This window comes from Puccinia triticina, chromosome 11A (genome assembly GCF_026914185.1).
Source record: "Puccinia triticina chromosome 11A, complete sequence".
Taxonomy (NCBI): Eukaryota; Fungi; Basidiomycota; class Pucciniomycetes; order Pucciniales; family Pucciniaceae; genus Puccinia; species Puccinia triticina.
The window spans coordinates 5,240,032-5,260,979 of NC_070568.1; the positions used below are offsets into that span (position 1 = coordinate 5,240,032).

Below are 20,948 nucleotides of genomic sequence, written 5' to 3' on the forward strand. Positions count from 1 at the left end.
GCACCGACGACACACTAACCTAAACAATGAGAAGAGTTGTTAAGAAAAGGGATACAATGAAGTGAGATATCCTAATGAGTAACAGACCTGATCGTAGCGATGAGTGTTAGTGTTGTAGCTGTTGAGAACTATGAGTTGATTAAGGAAAAGAGCCGATACATAATTGGAGCGGACATTTAAAGGATCAACTAGGTTTCGGAACAACTGCGGCACAACTGGTAAGAGTAACAAAGCGTAAAAATGGAAAGGACCCCGGACGACTACTGTAAGTTCAATAGAAGGGACATGATGCACACCCATCATGACCCCATGTCACATGTTCATTGGGATCCGACAGACTTGGAAGAACAAGTCTATTGATGGCTGTAATTTGAATGTGAGAAAGTGAGGGTTGGGAGTACGCCAAGTTTATTGCACCCAGATCATGATGTATAAAATGGCATTGCTGGTTTCTTTTCTCCAAGGAAGCAGTAGTAGTTTCGAGCAAGAATCCTGCGCGCCACGCCGAACCAGGTGTCCGACACTGCCACCACAGCCATACTCACACACAGACACGATTCTACGATCCACGAGATCCCCAGAATTGCGAGCGGAAGATAAGGAAAGATGCCAATCATCTGAGTCGCGCTCCCGAGGCTCTGGCTCACCGCTCGCGTTTCAGCCGGACCCGCTATTCGTCCGACAAGCCAGCCAAGGACGCGAACAAGACCTTATTAGGTTTGCGGGCGACCGAGTCGCCGCTCAAGCGATTAGCGGTCGCAGAGACACTCCTCGCAGCCCGAGCTTCCTTCGCCTCCTCTTCTTATTGTTGTCTGGCGGCGGCCTTGGCTTGCAGAAGTTTTGCGCGCTCGCTGTGGGGCCGGTCGCGCTCTTTAAGCCTCTCCTTGAGCATCCTATTCCACTCCGTATTGCTACTAGCCTGGCTCCATTCGAGGTCCTCAGGCTCGGCGAGTGGGCAGGGTGTCTTAGCCTTTCCGATCCAGTTCCATTGGTTCGGGTTCCTGACCATAGTGCGTCGGAAGACGTTGCGGACGAGCCGGGAGGAGTTCGTAGGGCATGAGATGAGCCTCGGACGTGCCTGCCCGTCCGAGAGCGCGTGTTGATGGGTTCGGATGGAAAGTCGGCACTAAGCACTCCCGAGTGCGTGTAAGTCACGACGATTCCCCGGGAAGGCAAGGCTGGTTCGTGTTGGTTAGAGGGGCGGGTCTCGCCAGCTTTTATCATGAGCACTTATGCTTACGAGGAGGATGAGCTGGTTCGTGAAAATGAAGAGGATCACTTGGCGACCTTCACGCTGGACTTTTATTTCATCGCTCACGGTGCTCCTGTCTGCCAAGAGTACTTGGAGAATGGCTTATAACCGACCCCTTTTTCTTCCTCTTAACAATCCTCATCCCCTCATCCAAAGCCTGTTTCCTGTACACATTTCAAGTGCATTTTCCCTCTCCTGTCTATCATCTTCGGCTTTGTCGGCTAGCCGTCGACTCTTATCCATCTGGTTTATTTCCTGTTATCAACAACCCTCGGAACTTTGAAAGTTAAACCGCTTGTTAGAAACAAACTTGTAGCATCCAGCGGAACCTCTGGACCCGGCAACTGACTTTGACAGTCTTTCTCCGTGAATCTTTGCATACTTCGCAATCAGCCGCAACAAGACCCGCGTTCCTCGAACAAGCTTCCTGTTAGTCATTTTCTTTTCAATCCACGTCCCGTCCCGTCTCATTCTTCGACTTCATGCTTACCAGTGTCCATTGCGATTCTAGAACTTTTAGCAAAAGATGTTGAAGATGAACTTCAGCTTGATGATGTTCATCAGTCTTACAGTCATTACTGTTGGAGTTTTCACTTCCCCACTAAGCCAGGATACTCAACCGACGACTAGCGCTCCCTACACCCCCGGCAACGCTCGTCGAGCGAGCGGTAATCGAATGGTCAGACGCATGGTCCCCGGGCCTGGCGCGGGTCTCAATGCGGCGACTGGTCTCGTTGGGGCTGCTCTCGGAGGACCCGGACCCCGACCCATTGATACTTTTGCCGCCGCCCCGTTCGATGGCCCGCCTCCGGTTGGCGCAGTCGTGGTCCCCGGTGGCCCTGCCGGCAGCGTCGGAGGAGGAGCAGCTGGTAGCGCGACCGATGTCAATGCAGACGCTGCTGCTCACGCCAAGGCAAACGGTCCACATGGAACAGGTTCAGCCGGCGCAAAAGGCACAGCTGATGCCGCCGCCGGAAGCTCTGGACGCGGTGCCGGCAAGTCGGCCGCAAGCGCAGCCGCGGCTGCCCATGCCAAGGCCAATGCCCAAGGGGCTGTCGATGCAAACAGCTCCTCGGCCAGCAAATCCTCCTCCTCTTCCAACTGGAAACGCCAGTCACGAAAATTTTCTCCTCAAACTAACTTCGGGCCTTGACACCTTTCTTCGTCGCGACAGAAGCTTGTGCCAATTTTGTTTCAGATTGTAGCTCTACCCGCCGTGTCGTTCTTCAATCCCATCTATCCTCTTTTCTCACCTAAGTATGTAACCAAGAGTTGTATTTATCTGTAAATAACATCCTCAGATGCTTGTCATCTCCCTCATGTTTTGTTTGAGCGTTGTACTGTGTCCGCAATGTCGGTGACAGGATTTTGACCCTGCAGATATCTATCCACGCAACAAGAATCCATGATTTCGCTGTTTTTACTGTGTGGTCAGAAGCAAGGCAGCAGGCCCACTATCCAGACTGAATGTTGTAGCATAGAGTGTCAAGTTGGCGGCTCTGGAACTACCAGTCACCTGGCTCCCTGATGTCCCACCACTGCAGCCATTTTGGGAGTTGTTGCCAATACCTCTGCAAGCTTTTGGGAGTCATTGGCCAATGTGTGGGAGTCGTTTTTCCAAGCCTCAAGAAAGAATAGCAAAACCACCAGGAAAGTGCTCAAGGCTCAGCCTCAGGCCAGAGAATTCAAGCCCCTCCGCCAAGCCATTGGCCAATAGCCCCAAGGAACTGAGTTAAGTTAGTGCTGGGTTCTCATAATGGATTCACGGTTGGACAAGGGTGATATCCAAGGCTGGTGCTTGTTTACTGAGCATATCCTTACAAGCAACCAGCAGCTTGACCAAACTTGTGGAAGTCCCTCTTCTGCAGGGGGGGGGGGGGGGGGCAGCCCTGGTTGTGGAGCGCCCCCTCCAAAGGAGGGACTTGAGTCTAAAACCAACTTACAACCACATCACGGTTGGCCAGTTTTGGTGTAGCCAGCTTTTGGACAGCTTCACCTCCTGTACATCCATCTCACCGGAGGTGAAAAGTTGGGTTGGAGATAGAGGAGGATGGTGCGGACCTCCTGATCCATTTTTGAAAAGAAAATATTGAAAATTGGACCAGCAGGAATTTTGGCAAGATCACAAACATCTGAAAATCTGACTCTTCAAGATTGAACTGAAGTTGATTCTTGGCTTCTCAATCAGGATCCCTCCTTCACAAAATTCCTCCAAGATTTTTCTATTTTACAGCCATTCTTGAAAAGCTTGCGGGCTCAAGGCCAAAAAAGGTTTTTTTTTTATTTCAGCCACAGGCCTGCACAGCTTCACTGTACAGGCAGTCAAAACCCCTTTGTGTGGCTGTTTGGCTTGACAAGGGTGCTGCGCTGACCACAGGGAAGGGGACACCAGGGGGGAAAGTGTTGCACTCTCTAGAGAGTGCCTGGCCTTAATTTTGTATGTTGTGTTGTCTGATGTGAGTTCAATGTTAAATTTACCTCTAGGTTCAATTTCTTCCCAACACAATTGTAACTGGAGTTCAAGTCTTTGTGAAATGATGTGTAACTCAATTCCAGCACACAAACATCTCTCTGCTGAAGTTTTGCGTTTGTTTCATCATGATTACAATTGCAGAAGTGAGCTTTATTGCACACAATTCTTAAATCCCAACGCAAATCACAGTATGGGTAGCACCATTTTTCTTGTAGACTGATCATCTTACATCTTTTCCCCCACCATTTTCCATTAATTTTCTTTTATGTGTAGAATTTGTTCATCACAGGTCCCTTTGTTTCCATGTGTATGGTGCAACAAAATGGTGTGTATTTCTCTCATAAAATGGTGCTAAATTATCACTGGCTGTTATTTGAGGCCCCGTTTGGCCGCGCGATGTTATATGATAAATTGTGTATCACTTTACATGACACATGTAGCCAGGTTGAAGTTGTCATAGAAACAATAAAACCAAGACAACACTCATAACATGTGTGTTTGGTGCAGCCACATAAATTTTTCTTGCAAGTCCAGTTATTACTGCACTCATCATTCCCAACTAGCTACCATACATGGCTCCATCAAACAATCAATAATCTCTACAACAAACCCACAAGCAACGAAAAATCAGATGCAAGAAAATGATTATGGAGTTCAGCTCGTGATGACCAATTGATTGGTTATCGAGAGCTGAACTCCCGGTCATCGAGAGCTGAACTCCTCTTCGATGAAAGGTCCATGAAGAGCGTTCTGCTCTCGATGACCGGTTGATCGGTCATTGAAGAGGACTTCTTCACCTCTTGATGTCCAATCAACCGGTCATCAAAGAGGACTTCTTGACCTTGCAACCGGTCATCAAGAGCTGAACTCCTCCGGATGGCAGGTTGAACTGGTCATCCGTTCAGATCTCGATGACCGGTTGATCGGTCATCGAAGAGGACTTCTTCACCTCTTGATGACTGATCAACCGGTCATCAAGAGCTGAACTCCTCTGGATGGCCAGTCAAACCGGTCATCCAGAGGGCTTCAGCTCTTGATGACCGGTTGATCGGTCATCAAAGAGGATCCTCGTCGAACTGGTCATCCAAGGGGATCCTCTGGATAGCCGGTTGAACCGGTTATCCAGAGGGCTTCAGCTCTTGATGACCGGTTGATCGGTCATCAAGAGCTGATCAACTCCTCTCGGTGACCGGTCAACCGGTCATCGGAGGACACAACCTCTTGATGACCTGTTGACTGGCCATCGAGAGGTGAAGTGGTTGACTGGCCATCGAAGAGGACACAACCTCTCGATGACCGGTCATCCAGACTCCAGAGGTTATGTCCTCTTTGATGACCGGTTGGCCGGTCATCGAGTGGGTCTGTCCTCTTAAATGACCGGTTGACCGGTCATCAAGAGGATGACCAAGAGGGTTTGTCCTCTTCAATGACTGGTTGAAGCGGTCATCAAGAGGTGAAGTCCTCTGGATGGCCGGTCAAACCGGTCATCCAAAGGTTGTGTCCTCTTTGATGACAGGTAGACCAGTCATTGAGGTGTTGTGTCCTTCTTGATGACCAAATGATTAGTCATTGAGAGGTGTAGCTTGGAGACCCAACGAGTGGATTTATCACCCAAAAATACAGGTCCAGACCTCTATTTCCAAAATGTTGGGGATGATAAATTTTCAGTCATGCGAGGTCATGTCTTTTATGATATTACTGGCTGCCACAAACACCAAATAAGTGGCTGTTATACCCCGGGCAACCCCCGTTATAAATTGCCCGATTTATCACATCACCTCGCGCGGCCAAACGGGGCCTAAAGACTTCTGCACGGTGTCCTTTCTGGATCCAGACCACTTGAAATCGTTGGCCATGGGCCAGCAGCAGTGACACAAATATGTGAGGAAAAGTGTTAAAAAAATTGTGTCTGGGGGTTTGAAGGTTGTCACAAGTGAACTATGGACGCGTGGGGAAACACAGATTGGCCTAACATCCCCCTGTTTCCCCGGGGAGGGTTGATTTTCTTATGTAATGTCCACCCTTATATTTGGGCAAACATTGGGGTGGACATGGTTAAAATATCACACTTTTCCCCGGACTTGATGAACAGTGGTTTTTGTTCATTGCGCTGGGAGGTACCTTCTCATCAGGGCATAGCGCGGTGGTATTCGACGCCTTTTTTGGGCCCCTCGAATACTGATTCGTCAAATATTCGAGTATTCGCAGATATTCGACGGACAAACTTCCAAAATGCACTAAAACCACCAAAAAATGACATTTTTGGTGTTTTTGACTTATTTTGGGTACTTTTGAATTGGTGTGTCCTGGTCTGGGTATGGGTGTCTTTTTTGGGCGAAAAAAAACCAGGTGGTACCCGGGTCTACTCATTGCATCTCTACTTCATGGTCATGTATTTCATTTTTATTCATAGCTATAATGCTATTTCAAGTGTCTCATACTTCATTTCATTTTTGTTCATAGCTATTTAAAGTTTCTTATACTTCATGTATGATTTCCAGCCCAATCAGACACATATATTCATTTGATGAGAAAAAAAAATGAAAGAAAAAAGCATAGTAGAAGTGGAAACTACTCATAAATTTTGAGAGAACTGGAAGCAATATCAACCAGATTGCCACGGAGCCAAGACCTCATACACATGTTTGATTCAACAGAGTCACCTGAGAGAGAAACACGTTTTACTGTAACTAAATTACCGGACTGAGAGAAGACACGCTCGCTTGCTGCTGAACTGGCCGGAATTGCAAGGTAGTCCTTTGCAATCGCTGAAAGAGTTGGAAGTAGATGCTGATTCTCCTTCCACCAAGTGATAATGTCTTTCTCAAATGGCGGTTCGGGCATTTGCAGATAGGTCAAGATTTTGTCGGTTGCAGATGGCTTTGAAATCTTCTTATAGCTTTGTAACGGGTGGAATTGATACTTCCCTTTTTTCTGATTGGAAACTGATTCGGATTCTGTCGCCGAAGAGCTTCCTTTGGCCTTCTTGACTGGAATTTTTGAAGAGTATTCTTGTAAAGCTTCTCGTAAAACCTTCATTGCCTCGTCTTTAAACTGAATCTGGGTCTCGGCATTTGCATCAACATCATCATTGTCAGTGTTGAATCCTCGTTGTTCAAAAAGAGCAAACTTGAAGCGTGGATCCAAAACGACGGCAAGGATAGAGTGGTGGGAGTGGACGGAATAGTATCCCTGAAGCTTCTCAAGAGCAACATCTGCAGCTTCAACCATGATCAATCTTGATGGACGTTGGGATTTAGTGAATTTCTTCAATGTTTCGTTGCAGTGGTCCATCAGGGCCTTGTACCATGGGATGACAATCGTCAGAGTTGCGTAGGATTCGCCTTGGGTGTCGACCAATGCCTGCTGAAACTTCTCCAAAAATTCATGAATCCACTCGAACAGGTTCCAATCATCGTCATTTATTGGATCCTATTATATAGAACATAATACATGACATTAGCAATCAAGGTCTAACTGAAAGGCTAAAATGAATACTGACCATCTCTCGAGCTTTCTTATTGTTAGTCTCCCGCACCGCATCGATAACTTGATGTTTGCCGGAGCTCGTTTTTGCCTTCTTCTTCTTAGATTTCGACTTCTTTTTTGGATCCTTTTGACTAGCTCGGTGGTTTTTCTTGTATGAAGAAATAAGGTCGTCGATTGCTGGTCTTTGAACAAGAGCTAGATCGAGCATATCAAACGTTGAATTCCAGCGGGTGGCGTTGTTGATGATTGGTTTTGATTGTTTGACTTCGTTATCCTTGCAGAGACCTTGAAAGATGCCAAAGACTTGATCAGACTGTCGGATATGTAAAATAACTGTTCGGAGTTTAGTCAAGGAAGTCTCAACAACTTTGAGAACTTCATTTGCCGCGAGGTTGAGGATGTGCGCGAAACATCGGATGTGAGCTTCAGGAGAATCCAAGAGTTTTGTAGTGAGGGCAGTCTCAATAAACTTGTCGTTGTTTGAGGCATTGTCCAAAGTGATGGATATAATTCGCTTCCCGAGATATGAGAGATCGATGTCTTCACTTGATTGAGCATCATCATCCACAGGAGATCCTGTTTGGCTATTTGAATTGTTATCAGAGGCATTGGATGAGTCGGATTTGTCCGTGTCGTCAGAAGTATCAGCAATGTGGATTGATTTTCTTTTGTTTGAAGTTGAGCTGAGTTCGGAATGGCAAAAAAACTCCTCCAAGATCTGGAGGATTTTGTCGTGGATGTTGGCACCGGTGTGCTTTTCTCGGAAGGGTTTGAATCCAATGGTTGCTGAAATTGGATTCCATTCTTTGGAGATGAAATGGCATGTGAGTGAGATATAAGGGGTTCCGCCAGCTGAGGACCAGATGTCGGTCGTGAAAGAGAAGCGATCGGATGCATTTCGCAGGAATCTCAATACTGTAGGCTTACTATCGGCATAAAGTGCCTTGATTCGCCGAGAAACAGTATGTTCGCTAAAGACTGTGATCCCCGGGTCAAGTCCATGAATCAATTTGAGGAATTTCGGACTTCTTACTTTTGAGTAAGACAGCTGGTCTTCAATGATCCAGTCGAGCAGATGAGTGTTGAAATTGGACTGGCGAGACTGGAGCATGATCTTTTGAAGAGGACCTGTGGCTTTAGATTTAGGCATCAACGACGAGGGCTGGGCAGCGGTCCCAGCGGACGGGGTACCAGAGCTTTGAGGAGGTTCAATGCCTTCTTTGGTATTCTCGGCAACTTCGAGGGCGAGTTTCCATTCGCCAGGATGCTTACGAGCAATGTGGTTCACAAAGTTCGTCTTTGTCGTCTTATTTGCCACGAGCGCTTTGCCGCATTGATCGATCAAGCAGATTCGTTTTCCTTTTGAATCAGGAGCCCCGAAGAAAGAGATCGCTGTCTCTGATTGGTTAACACCGGTCGATTTACGTCGCTGGGCAGTGAGAAGAACTCCTGGCGATGATGACGGATAAGTAGATTTGCTTTTTGGCGGGGGATCATCTCCATCGGTGGCAGCCATGATTCTAGGCTCTACCTGAAAAAAAAACAACAACAGAAATGTGATAAGGATTCCAATTAGCCACTACCGTTCCGATTTGATCTTGCTTTGGTAGAGATTAAAGGAAAATAAGAACTTACCTCTAGTCGCTGGCCACTCAGGAGTCGCTGATTGTCTGGCTCTTAGTCGGTGGTGGCCGTCGACTCGTGAGTCGTCACTGGTCAGTGTGGGGATTCCAATTAGCCAATATCCGATTCGATCTTGCTTTAGTAGAGATTAAAGGAAAAGAAGAACTTACCTGGTCCTCTAGTCGCTGGCCACTCAGGAGTCGCTGATTGTCTGGGTCTTAGTCGGTGGTGGTCGTCGACTCGTCACTGGTCAGTGTGGTATAGGATATGTGATATCAGCAGCCCCGGGGGTGCTGTGATATCAGCAGCCCCGGGGGTGCATAGGGCTGACCCGGGGCTGGTAAAGGGCCTACAGGGCCTACACAAACTCCTCCGGGGCCCAAAAGGCCCCAAGTCGCACTTTCACTAGATATTCGAACTTATTCGAATATTCGAGGTGAAATTTGCCGGGCCATTATTTGACCCGATTCGAAATCGAATACGAATACTCGAATTGATTCGATTCGATGTGCTATGCCCTGCTTCTCATTGGCCACCACAAGCGGGCCATCCATATGGGCTTTTCTGAGCTCTTTGGACAGCTTATACTGACTCACAAGCTTGGAGAGGCCAGAGCAATGACCAGTATGTCCTGGTCATCTCGAGAGGGCTCCCCCAACTCGGGGACCCCTTTATTTTGTCCACCCTATTGTTTGGCCGTACGATAGGGTGGACAAGTGTGGAAATCAATCCACTGCCTCCCCAAAGCCAAATCCGATGACCAGTACCTACTTGTCATCGCATGAATGCCCTATCCCAAGGACCAGCCCATACTGGTCATTGAGGCAGCCTTCCCAAGCTCTCAAGGCAGCATATACTGGCCATCCAGCTCACAAAAGCCCAGCAGGATGGCCAGAATCTACTGTGTATTGATCTGGGAGTTCCCCAGCACAATTGATAGTAATTACTGGTTTTTCAAGATCATAAAAGCCCTCCTTGATGAACATCATGTGATTTTCATTTAGCTTGGCGGCTCACAGCCCAGTAACCCTTAATCAAGTGGATACCATCTCCAATCAATGGCCAGTATACACCAGTTATTGATATGAGAATCCCTTAACTCAATGGCCACACACAACAGCCATTGAGTTGAGGATTTCTCCACTCAAATGCTGGTATAAATGGTCATCAATTGGAGGATGTATGCACTTCATGGCCAATACACAGGATCATGGAGTGGAGAAACCCCCCACCTGATGGCCATCTAAAACAGTCATCACATGGAGGGTTTCTCCACTTGATGGCCATGTAACCCAGTAATCAATTGGAGGTTGTCTTGGATTCATGGCCAGGTCAGCTGTCATTGGAGGATCTGTGTGTGTACTTCCTGTCAAGTGGAGAAAGCCATTATTTGAGTTTAATTCACCAAATCCAACAAGATGTGATACAGATAAGATCAGTATGAGTTGAGTAACACACAACTCATTTACACATGGGGAAATGGTTCATATCTGGCAGACTTCTAGACAGAAATTACGGCCTGGCACTCTCTAGACAGTGCAACACTTTCCTCCCTGGTGGGAGGGGCATGTGGCAAAGGGTCCGATTGGTGTAAAATTGCTCCAGGATTCCAATGGTGCAACCCTTGAGGCCCCACAGTTAAAAACAAAGAAAGTAGTGATTTTCTTTTAATCACATTACTGTATGCAGCCTGTCATACAGGGGCTATACAGGCATTGAGGCTGAAAATAGCAGTCCAAAATTCGGGCCTACCCGACCGCAAGCTTTGCGGGAATGGCTGTATCCTGGGATGGCCTTTTTGTCCTGTACTGATTACATAAGGAATGGTTTGGTTTGAAGAAAAAAAATCAAAGTCATGCTGGACTAAAATTGGCCTGCAAAAAAACCTACACATACAATTTTTGAAGAATTCAAAATCCTTGTGGATGGGGATGAAGACTCCCTCCCATCTTGGGCAGACCCTGCCCAACATTTTTATTGACTGGGTGGTTGTGTGTATTTTACCTGATTTTTGCAGAAAAAAAGGACCTCAGAAGCCCAACCGTGACACGCAAGCATGCGTGTTTTAGTCACAAGCCTCTCCCGCACTTCGTGCGTTCGACGGAGAGGCTGTACAAGCTCGCAGCTTGACTGGGTTGCATGACGGATGTCACTGCCAGTCATCCTGGCCAACAAGCCTGATTATCTGCGCCCTCTTCCTCTTCTGGACGTCTTCTTTTTGATTGATTCAGCGTGGTTCTCGACAACGTTTACAGGGAAAAGAGGAAGAAAAAGACAATGTCAAAACAAGAGTATACGCATACAATGGAAAAGGAGAGATACAGAAAGGGGGAGAGTAAACAAACGGGTTCGAAATGGGGAAAAAAAAGAGTGAGACTAGAGGATAGGAAGAGGGTACCCAAAGAGACGAGGGGAATAGCGAAGAATGCGAGGTTTGATGCCGACAAGAAACAAGGTCCATTTTGTGTTGCCTGTCAAGCATGGGCACCGAGTATGCAAGTGTTGTGAGTAACTGATCGAAGGCGCGAGAAGCTTTGTAGGAGGGGAAGCAAGACTGACGGAGGATGGCGCTTAGGAGACCCAAAAAGCGAGCCCGATGATCACATAGAGCGACACTAACATCGCCCCTTCCATGTAGTTACTTTTCCCATCTTGGATCAGCAGGGTCGTCAAGAGCACCGAAAAGACAAGACAGATCGTCTCGAAGTTCTCAAAAAATAACTGTTGGGCGGGCATGTTCTTCGCGTCAACTTCGTGGGCTTTTTCTTTTTCAGAGGGAAGAAGAAGCTCGCTTACGGTCAACTCTTTCCCTGTCGCCCAACCAATAATGACCTGTAAGAAGTTGCAAGTTAGAGTTCAGCAGACTGTGGGCATGTCCTGTGAAAGTGTAGTGTTCTAGCGTACCATAATGGGGATCACGCCGACGGCGATTTGCTGATGCAAAAGAAGGGGAGCAAGGTTGAGCAAAGAACGAAACGATGGTGTATGAGGGAGACGCGAGACGCACGATACTGCTACCGACGGCGACGCCGATAGCGAGTTCCATCTTCCCCTTCATGGCCATAAAGACAGCCGTGACGTGTTCGGCGGCGTTACCGACGATCGGCAGGAGGATCAGGCCGATGAACGCTTTCGGGATCCCGGCCTGCTGGGCAAACTCGTCGATCGAGTCCACCAGATACTCCGCACAGAACGCCGTCACCACCGTCACCCCGACCAAGGCCCCCGTCGCCGTCCGGAAATTCATCCGCGCTTCCTCTTCCTCCGTCTCTGACGAGGTGTCCTCATATAGGTATGAATGCGTGCTCAGTTGGAAGTACAGGTATAGGATATACATCGCCAACATCAGCTGCATATGGACCAAAATAAACTTTCAGTTTGGGCGACAGTTGTTCCAGTTGATCGGTAAACAGCTGATCTTACAACTGAGGTTCCGCGAGAGATGACCAGCAAGCCATGTTGGGCGACCTCCTTCCCAGGCAGATCGTGGGTCGAGGAGAGTCCCAGAGCAAGGCCGTTAGCAAGGTCCTGGGCAGAAGGGATAGCACCAGGGTGTTGTGCGCGACCAGAGTTGATCTTGTCGAGGAAGCTCGAGAAGTACGCCGCAGGGATGACGAGGGCAATGCAGGCGAGCAGCATCAGCGAGGCCGAGGCTTGTGCAGCAGTGGCTTGGAAGCGCGACTCTTTGAACTTGAAGCCCGCTGCTATGAACGAACAGCCTAGGACGAGAAGAATGTTGGACAGGATCGAGCCCAGCATCGAGGTCTGTACGATCCGGAGTTGGTTCTGCGAGAGCGCTACGATTCCAACCTTGTTGTGAGGCAGAGAAAGAGAGAGAGAGAGAGAGGGGGGCAAAGGGTGTGTAAGTACACTTGCTCGGGAAAGTGTCGTCCAGTCCCTCAGAGACTCACGATGGCTTCGACTGCGTTCCCAAAGGTGGCATTCAACAGCCCGCCCAGCGTGGATCCGACCTTGAGAGCTACCTGTTCGGTGGCGTCGCCCAGGAGGCCGGCCAGCGGGATGATGGCGACGAAGGAGATGATGAAGTCGGCCATCGAGCCCCAGTGGAGGAAGTGGGAGAGAAAGGAGAGCGGGACGGCGACTAGAAGGACGTTCACATAGGAGCTGCAGATGAAGTTCTTCAGCGATTGCACGTCCGACGGCGAGTCGGGCTATCGCATCCAGGCAAAATACATGGAGAGAAAGAAAGAATGGATGGTTAGTTTTTCTCTTTTTTCAAAATCTGTGTGAAAAATAGCAACGATGGCAGGGATTGGAACCGAGGGTGTGGGCATGCTGCGGGCTGATTGATATGTTTGATCTCAGCCATTGTGATCCTCCTCCGATGGATCAATATGGAGATCAGATGGTTGATGGCCGAGAAAAAAATTGAGAGAGAAAAGCCTGAGAGGAGACTGCTGATGGTGAAGAGAGAGGGGGCATGATAGCGAGGCTCACGCCAAAGAACGGCGAGGAGGCACCAGAGGGTGAGGGGGGATGGAAGTTGTTAGGGATCTGGAGGCCATATGGTGATCGGATGCGCAGCCAATGTACAGGTGGAATTGCCAGTCGTTCGAACCAAGGATAGTGGGCATCAGCTTGTTAGGGCGGCGCAGTACATAGATAGAAGAAAACCAAGGAAATGAAACCGATGGAAAAAGTATGTATGAAAAAAGCGGGGGTAGGATGAGAGGCAGGAGCGAGCGTGATGTATAGTCAACACAGTCTTTGTTGGTATGAGGTGGTGGGAGTGCTACTGACGTGGTGGGCGAACAGGGCTTGGCCGGAGGCGACCTGGGTGGCCTCGAGGTCCTGGATGAGCGGGGTGGATTCGCCGTCGATGCGCAGGGCGGGTTTGGGAGCTAGACGCAGCGGGGAAGAGGGGTGTCAGCATGGGCGTCGCTTGGAAGGGTGCTGGAGAAGACTGACGAGCCATTGTGTGTGTGTGTGTGCCGGGGTGAGGGGGCGGTTGCGGATGGAGCGGCCAGTGGGGATGGGGGCGGAGTTGCTGAGTTGCTGGTCGGCAGGTGACGTCAGCGGCAGCCTGCCAACCAACCACCGACAGCCTTCAAACACTTCTCCCTCTCCGGCCTTGGCTGCGTTTTATGTACGTTCCATCCGGCGAAGAATCACATCCATTCTGTGGCCAAGATACATAACACTTGGACACCGCGCGCTTACTCTTGGGGATGCCACCGGACTCAGCATGGTCGATCCTGGGCGTGCGGGGGCTTGCGCGAATGTAGCCAAAGAAATTCGGAATTAAATTCATTGTAACTTTGACAACCAGATGGAAAAAAAGAACGACAAAAAAAAAGCAGAGAAAGTATGTAATAATCCCACACATCTTGATTAAGATAACTGATTAGCAGTGCATGTAACTAGGATACGTGATTAGCAGTGAAGACACAATTGTAAAATGCAATGATCAAACGGAGTGACAACAGAGACGAATGACACAGGGAGTAACCCAAACAATTACAAGTATGAAGGCCGAAGGACGGGCAGATCTTGTCCTAGATGGAAGGACAGTCGGATCGTCCTTGTCGAATCGCTCCTTGAACCGCGCCACCATATAACCAGCCCTGCCTTCCTACGACTCGCCCTACAATCGGTTCCATCTTACTTTCGCCTCGCCCTCCAATCGCTGCCGTGTAACCATTCCACCAACTCTCTCCCTGCACGCTGTAATGTATCATCCATTACCTGATTTGCTTCCTCGGAGCCAGCATATTGGCATTCTCGAGCATCCCCACGAGCTCGAAAAGACGTTCTTCAAATAGAATCATAGATAGCTCGTCCGAATTACCGATGAACGCTTTTGAGTGCGCCTTGGCTTTCAGCAGCCCATCGATCCGCTTCAGCGCCGCCCAGCCAACCTCTGCGAGCTCACAAACCAACACAGCCATCTCCGCACCATTGAGTCCAGAAGTGTCCGCAACGCCTGGGAACGAGGATGCCATTGTGTGACAGATTCCTGGGACACGTTCTTCAACCATTCGCAAAAGGGAGTAGCACACGAGCTGAAACTCATGCATCCGTGACGTCGAGGATCGTTTGGCCATCTCCTTGCGGTCCATTTTTTTCTTGAGGACTTCTTTCACCCGGTCGAAGGCAACGGTGGCGGACTTGAGTGAGTTCTTGATTCTGCCATCGCGGGTCAGCGGTTCGATGAGCAATACTGATGTGGCAATAGATGAGCTGGGTTGATTGTCTGGGATTCTGCTAGGCTCGATGTATGGGGTTTTGGAAGCATCCGAGAGTAGTCCCGGGTGGGCGGTGGCAAACTCAGCACAAGGCATCCGGTCTACGCAGACTCTCTTGGGAAAGCCAGTGTTGCGGGGCGAGAACGCCTCGTCGTTGGATCGTTTGGGGGCGGCGGCTTTGGACAAGGTCGAGCTGCTAAGGACCTCTACCTCTGAGTCACTGTCGACGGAGATAGGAGGGTGGCGCTGTTGGGTAATCGGGGCCTTCTCCACAACCAGTAACTTGTACTCCCGCGCCAGGTAGTACATGTGTTTACACGCACTACCGTGGCGAGTGAAGTGGGGACAGTCGCAGCGAATCAGCCGCCCCTCGGCAACACCAGTTGGCTGCTCAAAACCGACCCGGTATACATGTAAAGACGGGGTCGAGAAACTACCAATTGTGAACTGCCAAATCATGTTAACTAGTTGATACGCAGATAAGGCCATAGAAAATAAATACTCACATGGTTTGCGAACCTGCACACCTTAGCTCCAATTAGCTCCAAGTAGCCTTTGGCAATAGCGTCTGCGCGGCGCTTCGCCTTCTGTTGAAATCGGTTAGTAGTTTGCTTGACAAATCCGGTGTTCACCTGGCATGTTTTTCGACTGTATTTGGGCTCCACAACCTCACAGAATATCTGTATCACTTTGTCGATTCGAAGTCGTGTAGATGGCTTGAGGTATCGGGACTTGAGGACGTTATGCCATGCTTTGACATAATTATTGGTGTCGATACCTTGGTATGCGGTCTTTCCGGCAAAACAAAGATGTGAGTATGGAAAGTTGTTTCAGGTGGAGAGACTTGAGGTACTTACTGTTTGGTAAAACTTGGACCAATGCTGGATGTGCGTGTACCATTGCGAGTCGACATAATCTGCGAATGCCGGCCGTACTTGCCTCCACTTACTGAGGAAGATCATCATTCGGCTATCTGGATATGTGCTAGAATACAGTACTTGTTGGAAATCCTCCACAGCCTCAAGCAATCGCCTTCCCAAGTAGACCAGCGCTTTGGCCTTGACGGCCTTGATGACGTGGAAGACGCACCAGAAATGTAGCGGTGCTTGATCCATCAGGTACTCAAACGATAACGAGACTGCAGTCTTGATTGCCTGAGCGCAGTCACTCATGATAGATTGGGGGATCAGCCCAGAGGACCGATGCAGCCAGGTGAGAATCTGTTCAATTGGCTCGCTGACAGGTCAAATGGCGAGTCAGATACATATTCAGAGCGTACAAGTGATTGGCTGAGAAAGTGGCTTACATCGCAAGGGAGCCTGTAAAGGCCCAGCATACAGGAAGACCCATGCCCGTCACCGCGTTTTGGATCATTACTGTGTACAAGCTTGCCTTCCGGCCTTGCAACAGGAAGCAATTGTTGACAGTGTTGTGTGTTGCGTCAACCAAGAGCATTGTTGTACCGTGCGCCAGCATCATCTTCCGTTGCCAGGGTGATTGGATGCAAAACAAGAATGCCTCCGAATCGGCGATAACCGGAGCAAAGGTATGCCACCCGAGACTTTTCAGGTGAACTTCCCAGAGGGACAGTGATTTGAAAACATCATGATCCTTCCGAGCATCGTTAGGCCTACGTGTTTTGATCAGGTGGCGGACAAGGTCAGCGGTGACACCATTGGCCTCTGGGACAGCCGCACCGGTCTCGCAGAGCTAGTTTTTTGGGTCAGGTACCACTGATCAGGATGGGCATATACCTTGCATAATGATGACAATAGGCACTTACATCATCCAGGTCTTGCGACAAAAGTAAGTCTTGAATCTTATCCCACCCAAGTCCTGAGTCGACTCGGTCGCAAGCCCAGTCGTAGACAGCCTTTGAGATCCGAGTGTGCTTCATATCGTCAGCGGTGTTGAGCTGATGAGAGTGCCTCCAGAACCACTCAACCCGTAGCGTATCAGTGGCAAGGTGCAGCGAGATGTTGAACTTTGCCTCGCAGCCGCATTTCCGTCCGGATTCGGCTTTGCAAGAATTGAGTGGAGCTACGTGGTGACCTTTTCGGGGGCAAATATAGAAAAGTTTCCACTTATACGTCGGGGGTCGACCTGCGTTTGACTTCTTTTCTCCTGGGACTTTTGGGGGTATGCAATTCTCCAATGTCCATCGGACAGTGGCCTGCATGGCAACAGCGAAGGCAAAAGCGTCCACCATGGTGCGGCCGGGTATTGTAAAGCAGTACGGATGTGTATCAAATGCCGGGGGGGCACCGCCGAGCCATCGGACCATTCGAAGGGTGCAGGGTGGCAATTTGATGCCATGGGGGACAATAACTTCTTGTGTAGTTGGCTCGGGGACAACATCTTCAATGTCGGGGATCATGGGATAGGCATTGTCCAACGGTTTTGCGGACCTGGGGACCATTGTCTGGCTTTGTATGTTGGATTGTCTCATCAATGAGTTTGTGATCTGACTCATGCACGGGCTGATAAAAGTTTGGGGATCAGATGAATTTGAGAGAGAAGCAAAGAGTTAGTGGTGTTACTAAGCACGCGGACTGGTAAAATTTGGGGATGGGATGGGGGTTGGGCTTACTGGTCTTATTGGGTGGGCGGACCGGGATCTTGTGGATGAGGTTGAATGGATTAAGATGAGCAGGCTTGTTAAGTCGCAGTCTCGAGTAAGTTGAGAATAGAGAGGCCAGGCGGCAGAGGGGGGGTTCAATGAAGATATGTAGAAGGTTGGAAGTGGGTGCAGTCGATGCTGTGACCAAATCACTAGGTGTTTATCTCAAGGTAAGTTTTGGCCTGCAAGGGTTGAAGGGAAAACTGTGATTGGTGCAAATTCAACAAGATTTGGTGAATGTTGATGACCTGATGCAAAGATAACAAAACTAAATATGTGAGGCTTCGAGCTTGAAATGCAATTTGTTGTTTATAAGTGAGGCCAAATATGAATACCAAGAATTAGGAAAAAATTAGGATGGCACCGGGCCAAGAGCAATGTGAGTATCTGGTGGGGGAAGGATCCGTTGAGGATGCCGTCCCTTATATGGGGCTCTCACTTTTGTGGCCCTCCATGGGGAGACTTGACTTCACACTTTACGAGCTTGGCAGCGCGGGCGGATATGCGCGGCTGGGTGATGTGGTTGTGATGCTCATCGTAACACCTCCAAACAGGAGATCCCCTTTAATTAAGCTTTGCGGTTTAGTATGTAAAACTTGTTTTTTTCTTAGTTCCGGTAGCTATAGGGGTGCTCCGATTTGGGAATTACTTTGGGTTTATTCGCGGCACCGTGCGGGGTATAGACCAAAAGGCCCTGATATCAACACACACAGCGACTGTTCAAGTATTTATGTTCATACAAGACACTTGACAAGCGCAGAAGACGCATGAGGACCCTGGCAACCCCCTATAAATGGGCGGCACCAAAATGTATGAATTTCCTGGCCAAATTGCAAAATGGTACGCACGGAAAATGTATGAATGGCCTTTTTTGCCATTAAGGGTAGGCACCTCAAATGTATAAAATTTTCCTCAGAGAAGGGAGGGTAGTAACCAGAAATGTATGAATTCATGAGGGGAACACAACTGCTCTCTCTCCACCCCCCCCCCCCCCCTCAGCAGCGGTGAACACCCAGGTTAACATTTTTGTACCAGTTTAGGTAGTTTACCCAGGATTCCTGAAGCTATGAGAAATGGCTAGCTGCAAAAAAAAAAAACAGGCTTTGCGCCCCCGTCCGCAAAAGTAATGGTAGGCATGAAAAATGTATGAAAATTTTGGGAATCCTCTGAGGGTACGCACGAAACGCGTATGAATGGGCTCTGCAGATGTATGAATTTTTGCAAATTTCCAGATTTTTGGTGCCGCCCATTTATAGGGGGTTGCCAGGGTCCTGACGCATGATGCTGTTGGATGCATATAGCTTGAGCATGGGCTCGAGCGAAACGAGTAAAAGGAACAACAAAGTCGGTAAACAATACAAAGGGGAGAGCTAATCAGAACAGATTTCGGAAACGAGGTTGCCAGAATTGAGGGGGGGAGACAAGCTCCGTGGAGCGGGGAGGAGGCGGGATGGACTAGGGGGGCTATGTGAGCCAAGCGCGCTGATTGCGAGCTTTCTTTTCCATCTTCTGCTGCTTGAACTGGTTCAACTGGGCCTTGGACAGCTTCTTGCCTTGCTCCAAGGCCGCCGCGCGGCTCTCCTTGGCCGTTCCGGGCACCCTTCCGTTATGTTTCTCGAGGCTTGACGCGACCCATCCAAAAGCGCGTCAGCATCTCGGTCGATTGCGGATATTGGGAGAGGTGCGGAGGGAGAGAGAGAGAGAGAGAGAAGAAGAAGGGCGCATGTACGTTTTCTCCCATCCGGACACGTCGAAGAAGGCTTCCGCCTGGGTGCGCGCCCGGGCGAATTCGGAGACGCGCGAAGGATCGCGCGTCGGGTCGCCCTCGAACCGGCCCGTCCTGGCGTTGAAGCGCGCCGCGATCCTCGGCTCGGTCTGGGCCCCATGGCCCGAGACGAGCCGGGCCATCTGGGGGTCGAGGTAGGCCAGTTCCGGGTCGATCCCGCCCAGAAGATCCGCCGTCGGCTTGCTCGTGCCCGCCAGAGGCTCCGGTCCGACCAGCGGATTCGTCCACGTCGTCTCCCCCGTCTTCGCATTCACAAAGTAGTACGCATTCGTTCTGCGAGCCAGTCGATTCACCCCCGACGGAACACTCAGCCATATCCATCCATCATCATGCCCGCAGTGTGCAAACTTCACATACTCAGGGTGGTATACGGCTTCCCAGTCGCCGTTCGAGTACACAACTGCGTTCGAGCCATCTGGCTTGGGTTGGGGCTCGTCAGCAGACGCCTTAGTTGGCTCCTGGTCCGTGGGTTGTGGAGCGTCCGGGTGTTCTTCAAGGCCTTTCGATCCAGCTGCTCCCGGAGTGTCGTTCGAGCAACTGGGAGGACCATCCGATGGGCTTTCTTGTGATCCAGTTTCTTCCTCGTTCTGGGGGCCCTCCCCGCCGGATGGGCCGGAGAGCTCTGCATCCTCGGCTCGTTCAAGAGACTGAGCGGCGTCGGCCGGCCGAGTCTCGGTCTTGGCGGCCTTGGCAGGGTGGTTCTCTTTCAGACCTGATCCCGAGGAAGCTGACTCGGTTCGCGTTCGTTTTGAGCGGGGCTGTTGGCTTTCCATGGTTTTCACCGGGACACTGGATGTTGGGCAGCCTCTTTGGAGGTGAGGCTACCTAGCCCCCGGAGGCCCCGGACTGGACTGCGTAGAAGCATACTCACACATCAGACATATGCTTGTAGCGAATGGTTCTGCCGCTGCAAGGCTGCCAACACCGGCTGAAGTTCACCCGATCACTTTGATCGAGTTTGGGTGCCGGTATCTAATCATCCCGATACTCCCATGTGCTCCGAGGGCTCTGCACATGTACTTCTTCCCTTTACTCTTGTTGTCTCTTTTGTTTGAGGCTTAGCTCCTTCCGGTTGCCTTGTACCGGCGGGCAGTCTTGACGTGAATCCACCGGCTTGGCTTATCTTTCTCCACGCGTCTCAGGCGCTTCAACGTTCTTCCGCCCGTGTCTCACTCCGGCCGTAAGGGAGCCGCCCAGTTTTTCCTTTTTTTTTTTTTTTTTTTTTTTTTTTTTTTTCTTAGTGCTTATTGTTTTGACATTGCGCACTAGGTGAATACTGGATTATGTAGATACATGCGATGATGTTTATGAAAAAGTACATGATTGAATAACTAATGGTTATTTGTAGCGTTGAATGTGACTGGTTTCGATCCGAGTGGTTTTTGGAAAAAAAGGAAAGAAAGAAAAAGACGCGGCCAAAGAAAATGATAACTAGAAAATCCATCTCTTTTAATCGAGTCTGAAACTTCGCGAAAGCCGAATCCAGCCAACTTCCGTCA

General features: G+C 49.6%; 4 protein-coding genes across 4 annotated transcripts; 1 reads left to right on the forward strand and 3 right to left on the reverse strand.

Moving 5' to 3' along the window:
* Positions 1-802: 802 nt before the first annotated feature.
* On the reverse strand, positions 803-1,009 carry PtA15_11A503 (uncharacterized protein; the record flags this gene model as incomplete). The annotated part of the gene is made up of 1 exon (XM_053161419.1): positions 803-1,009. The coding sequence occupies one exon, from the start codon at positions 1,007-1,009 to the stop codon at positions 803-805; it is 207 nt and encodes a 68-aa protein (XP_053025367.1).
* Positions 1,010-1,778: 769 nt separating this feature from the next.
* Positions 1,779-2,405, forward strand: PtA15_11A504 (uncharacterized protein; the record flags this gene model as incomplete). The annotated part of the gene is made up of 1 exon (XM_053161420.1): positions 1,779-2,405. The coding sequence occupies one exon, from the start codon at positions 1,779-1,781 to the stop codon at positions 2,403-2,405; it is 627 nt and encodes a 208-aa protein (XP_053025368.1).
* Positions 2,406-11,408: 9,003 nt separating this feature from the next.
* On the reverse strand, positions 11,409-13,773 carry PtA15_11A505 (uncharacterized protein; the record flags this gene model as incomplete). The annotated part of the gene is made up of 8 exons (XM_053161421.1): positions 11,409-11,558; positions 11,634-11,669; positions 11,742-11,771; positions 11,845-12,186; positions 12,261-12,647; positions 12,749-13,009; positions 13,599-13,699; positions 13,767-13,773. 8 exons carry the CDS (start codon positions 13,771-13,773, stop codon positions 11,409-11,411), a joined length of 1,314 nt encoding a protein of 437 aa, XP_053025369.1.
* A 766-nt stretch (positions 13,774-14,539) lies between these two features.
* PtA15_11A506 (uncharacterized protein) lies at positions 14,540-17,462 on the reverse strand (the record flags this gene model as incomplete). The annotated part of the gene is made up of 2 exons (XM_053161422.1): positions 14,540-15,263; positions 17,452-17,462. The coding sequence occupies 2 exons, from the start codon at positions 17,460-17,462 to the stop codon at positions 14,540-14,542; spliced, it is 735 nt and encodes a 244-aa protein (XP_053025370.1).
* Between the last annotated feature and the right edge of the window lie 3,486 nt (positions 17,463-20,948).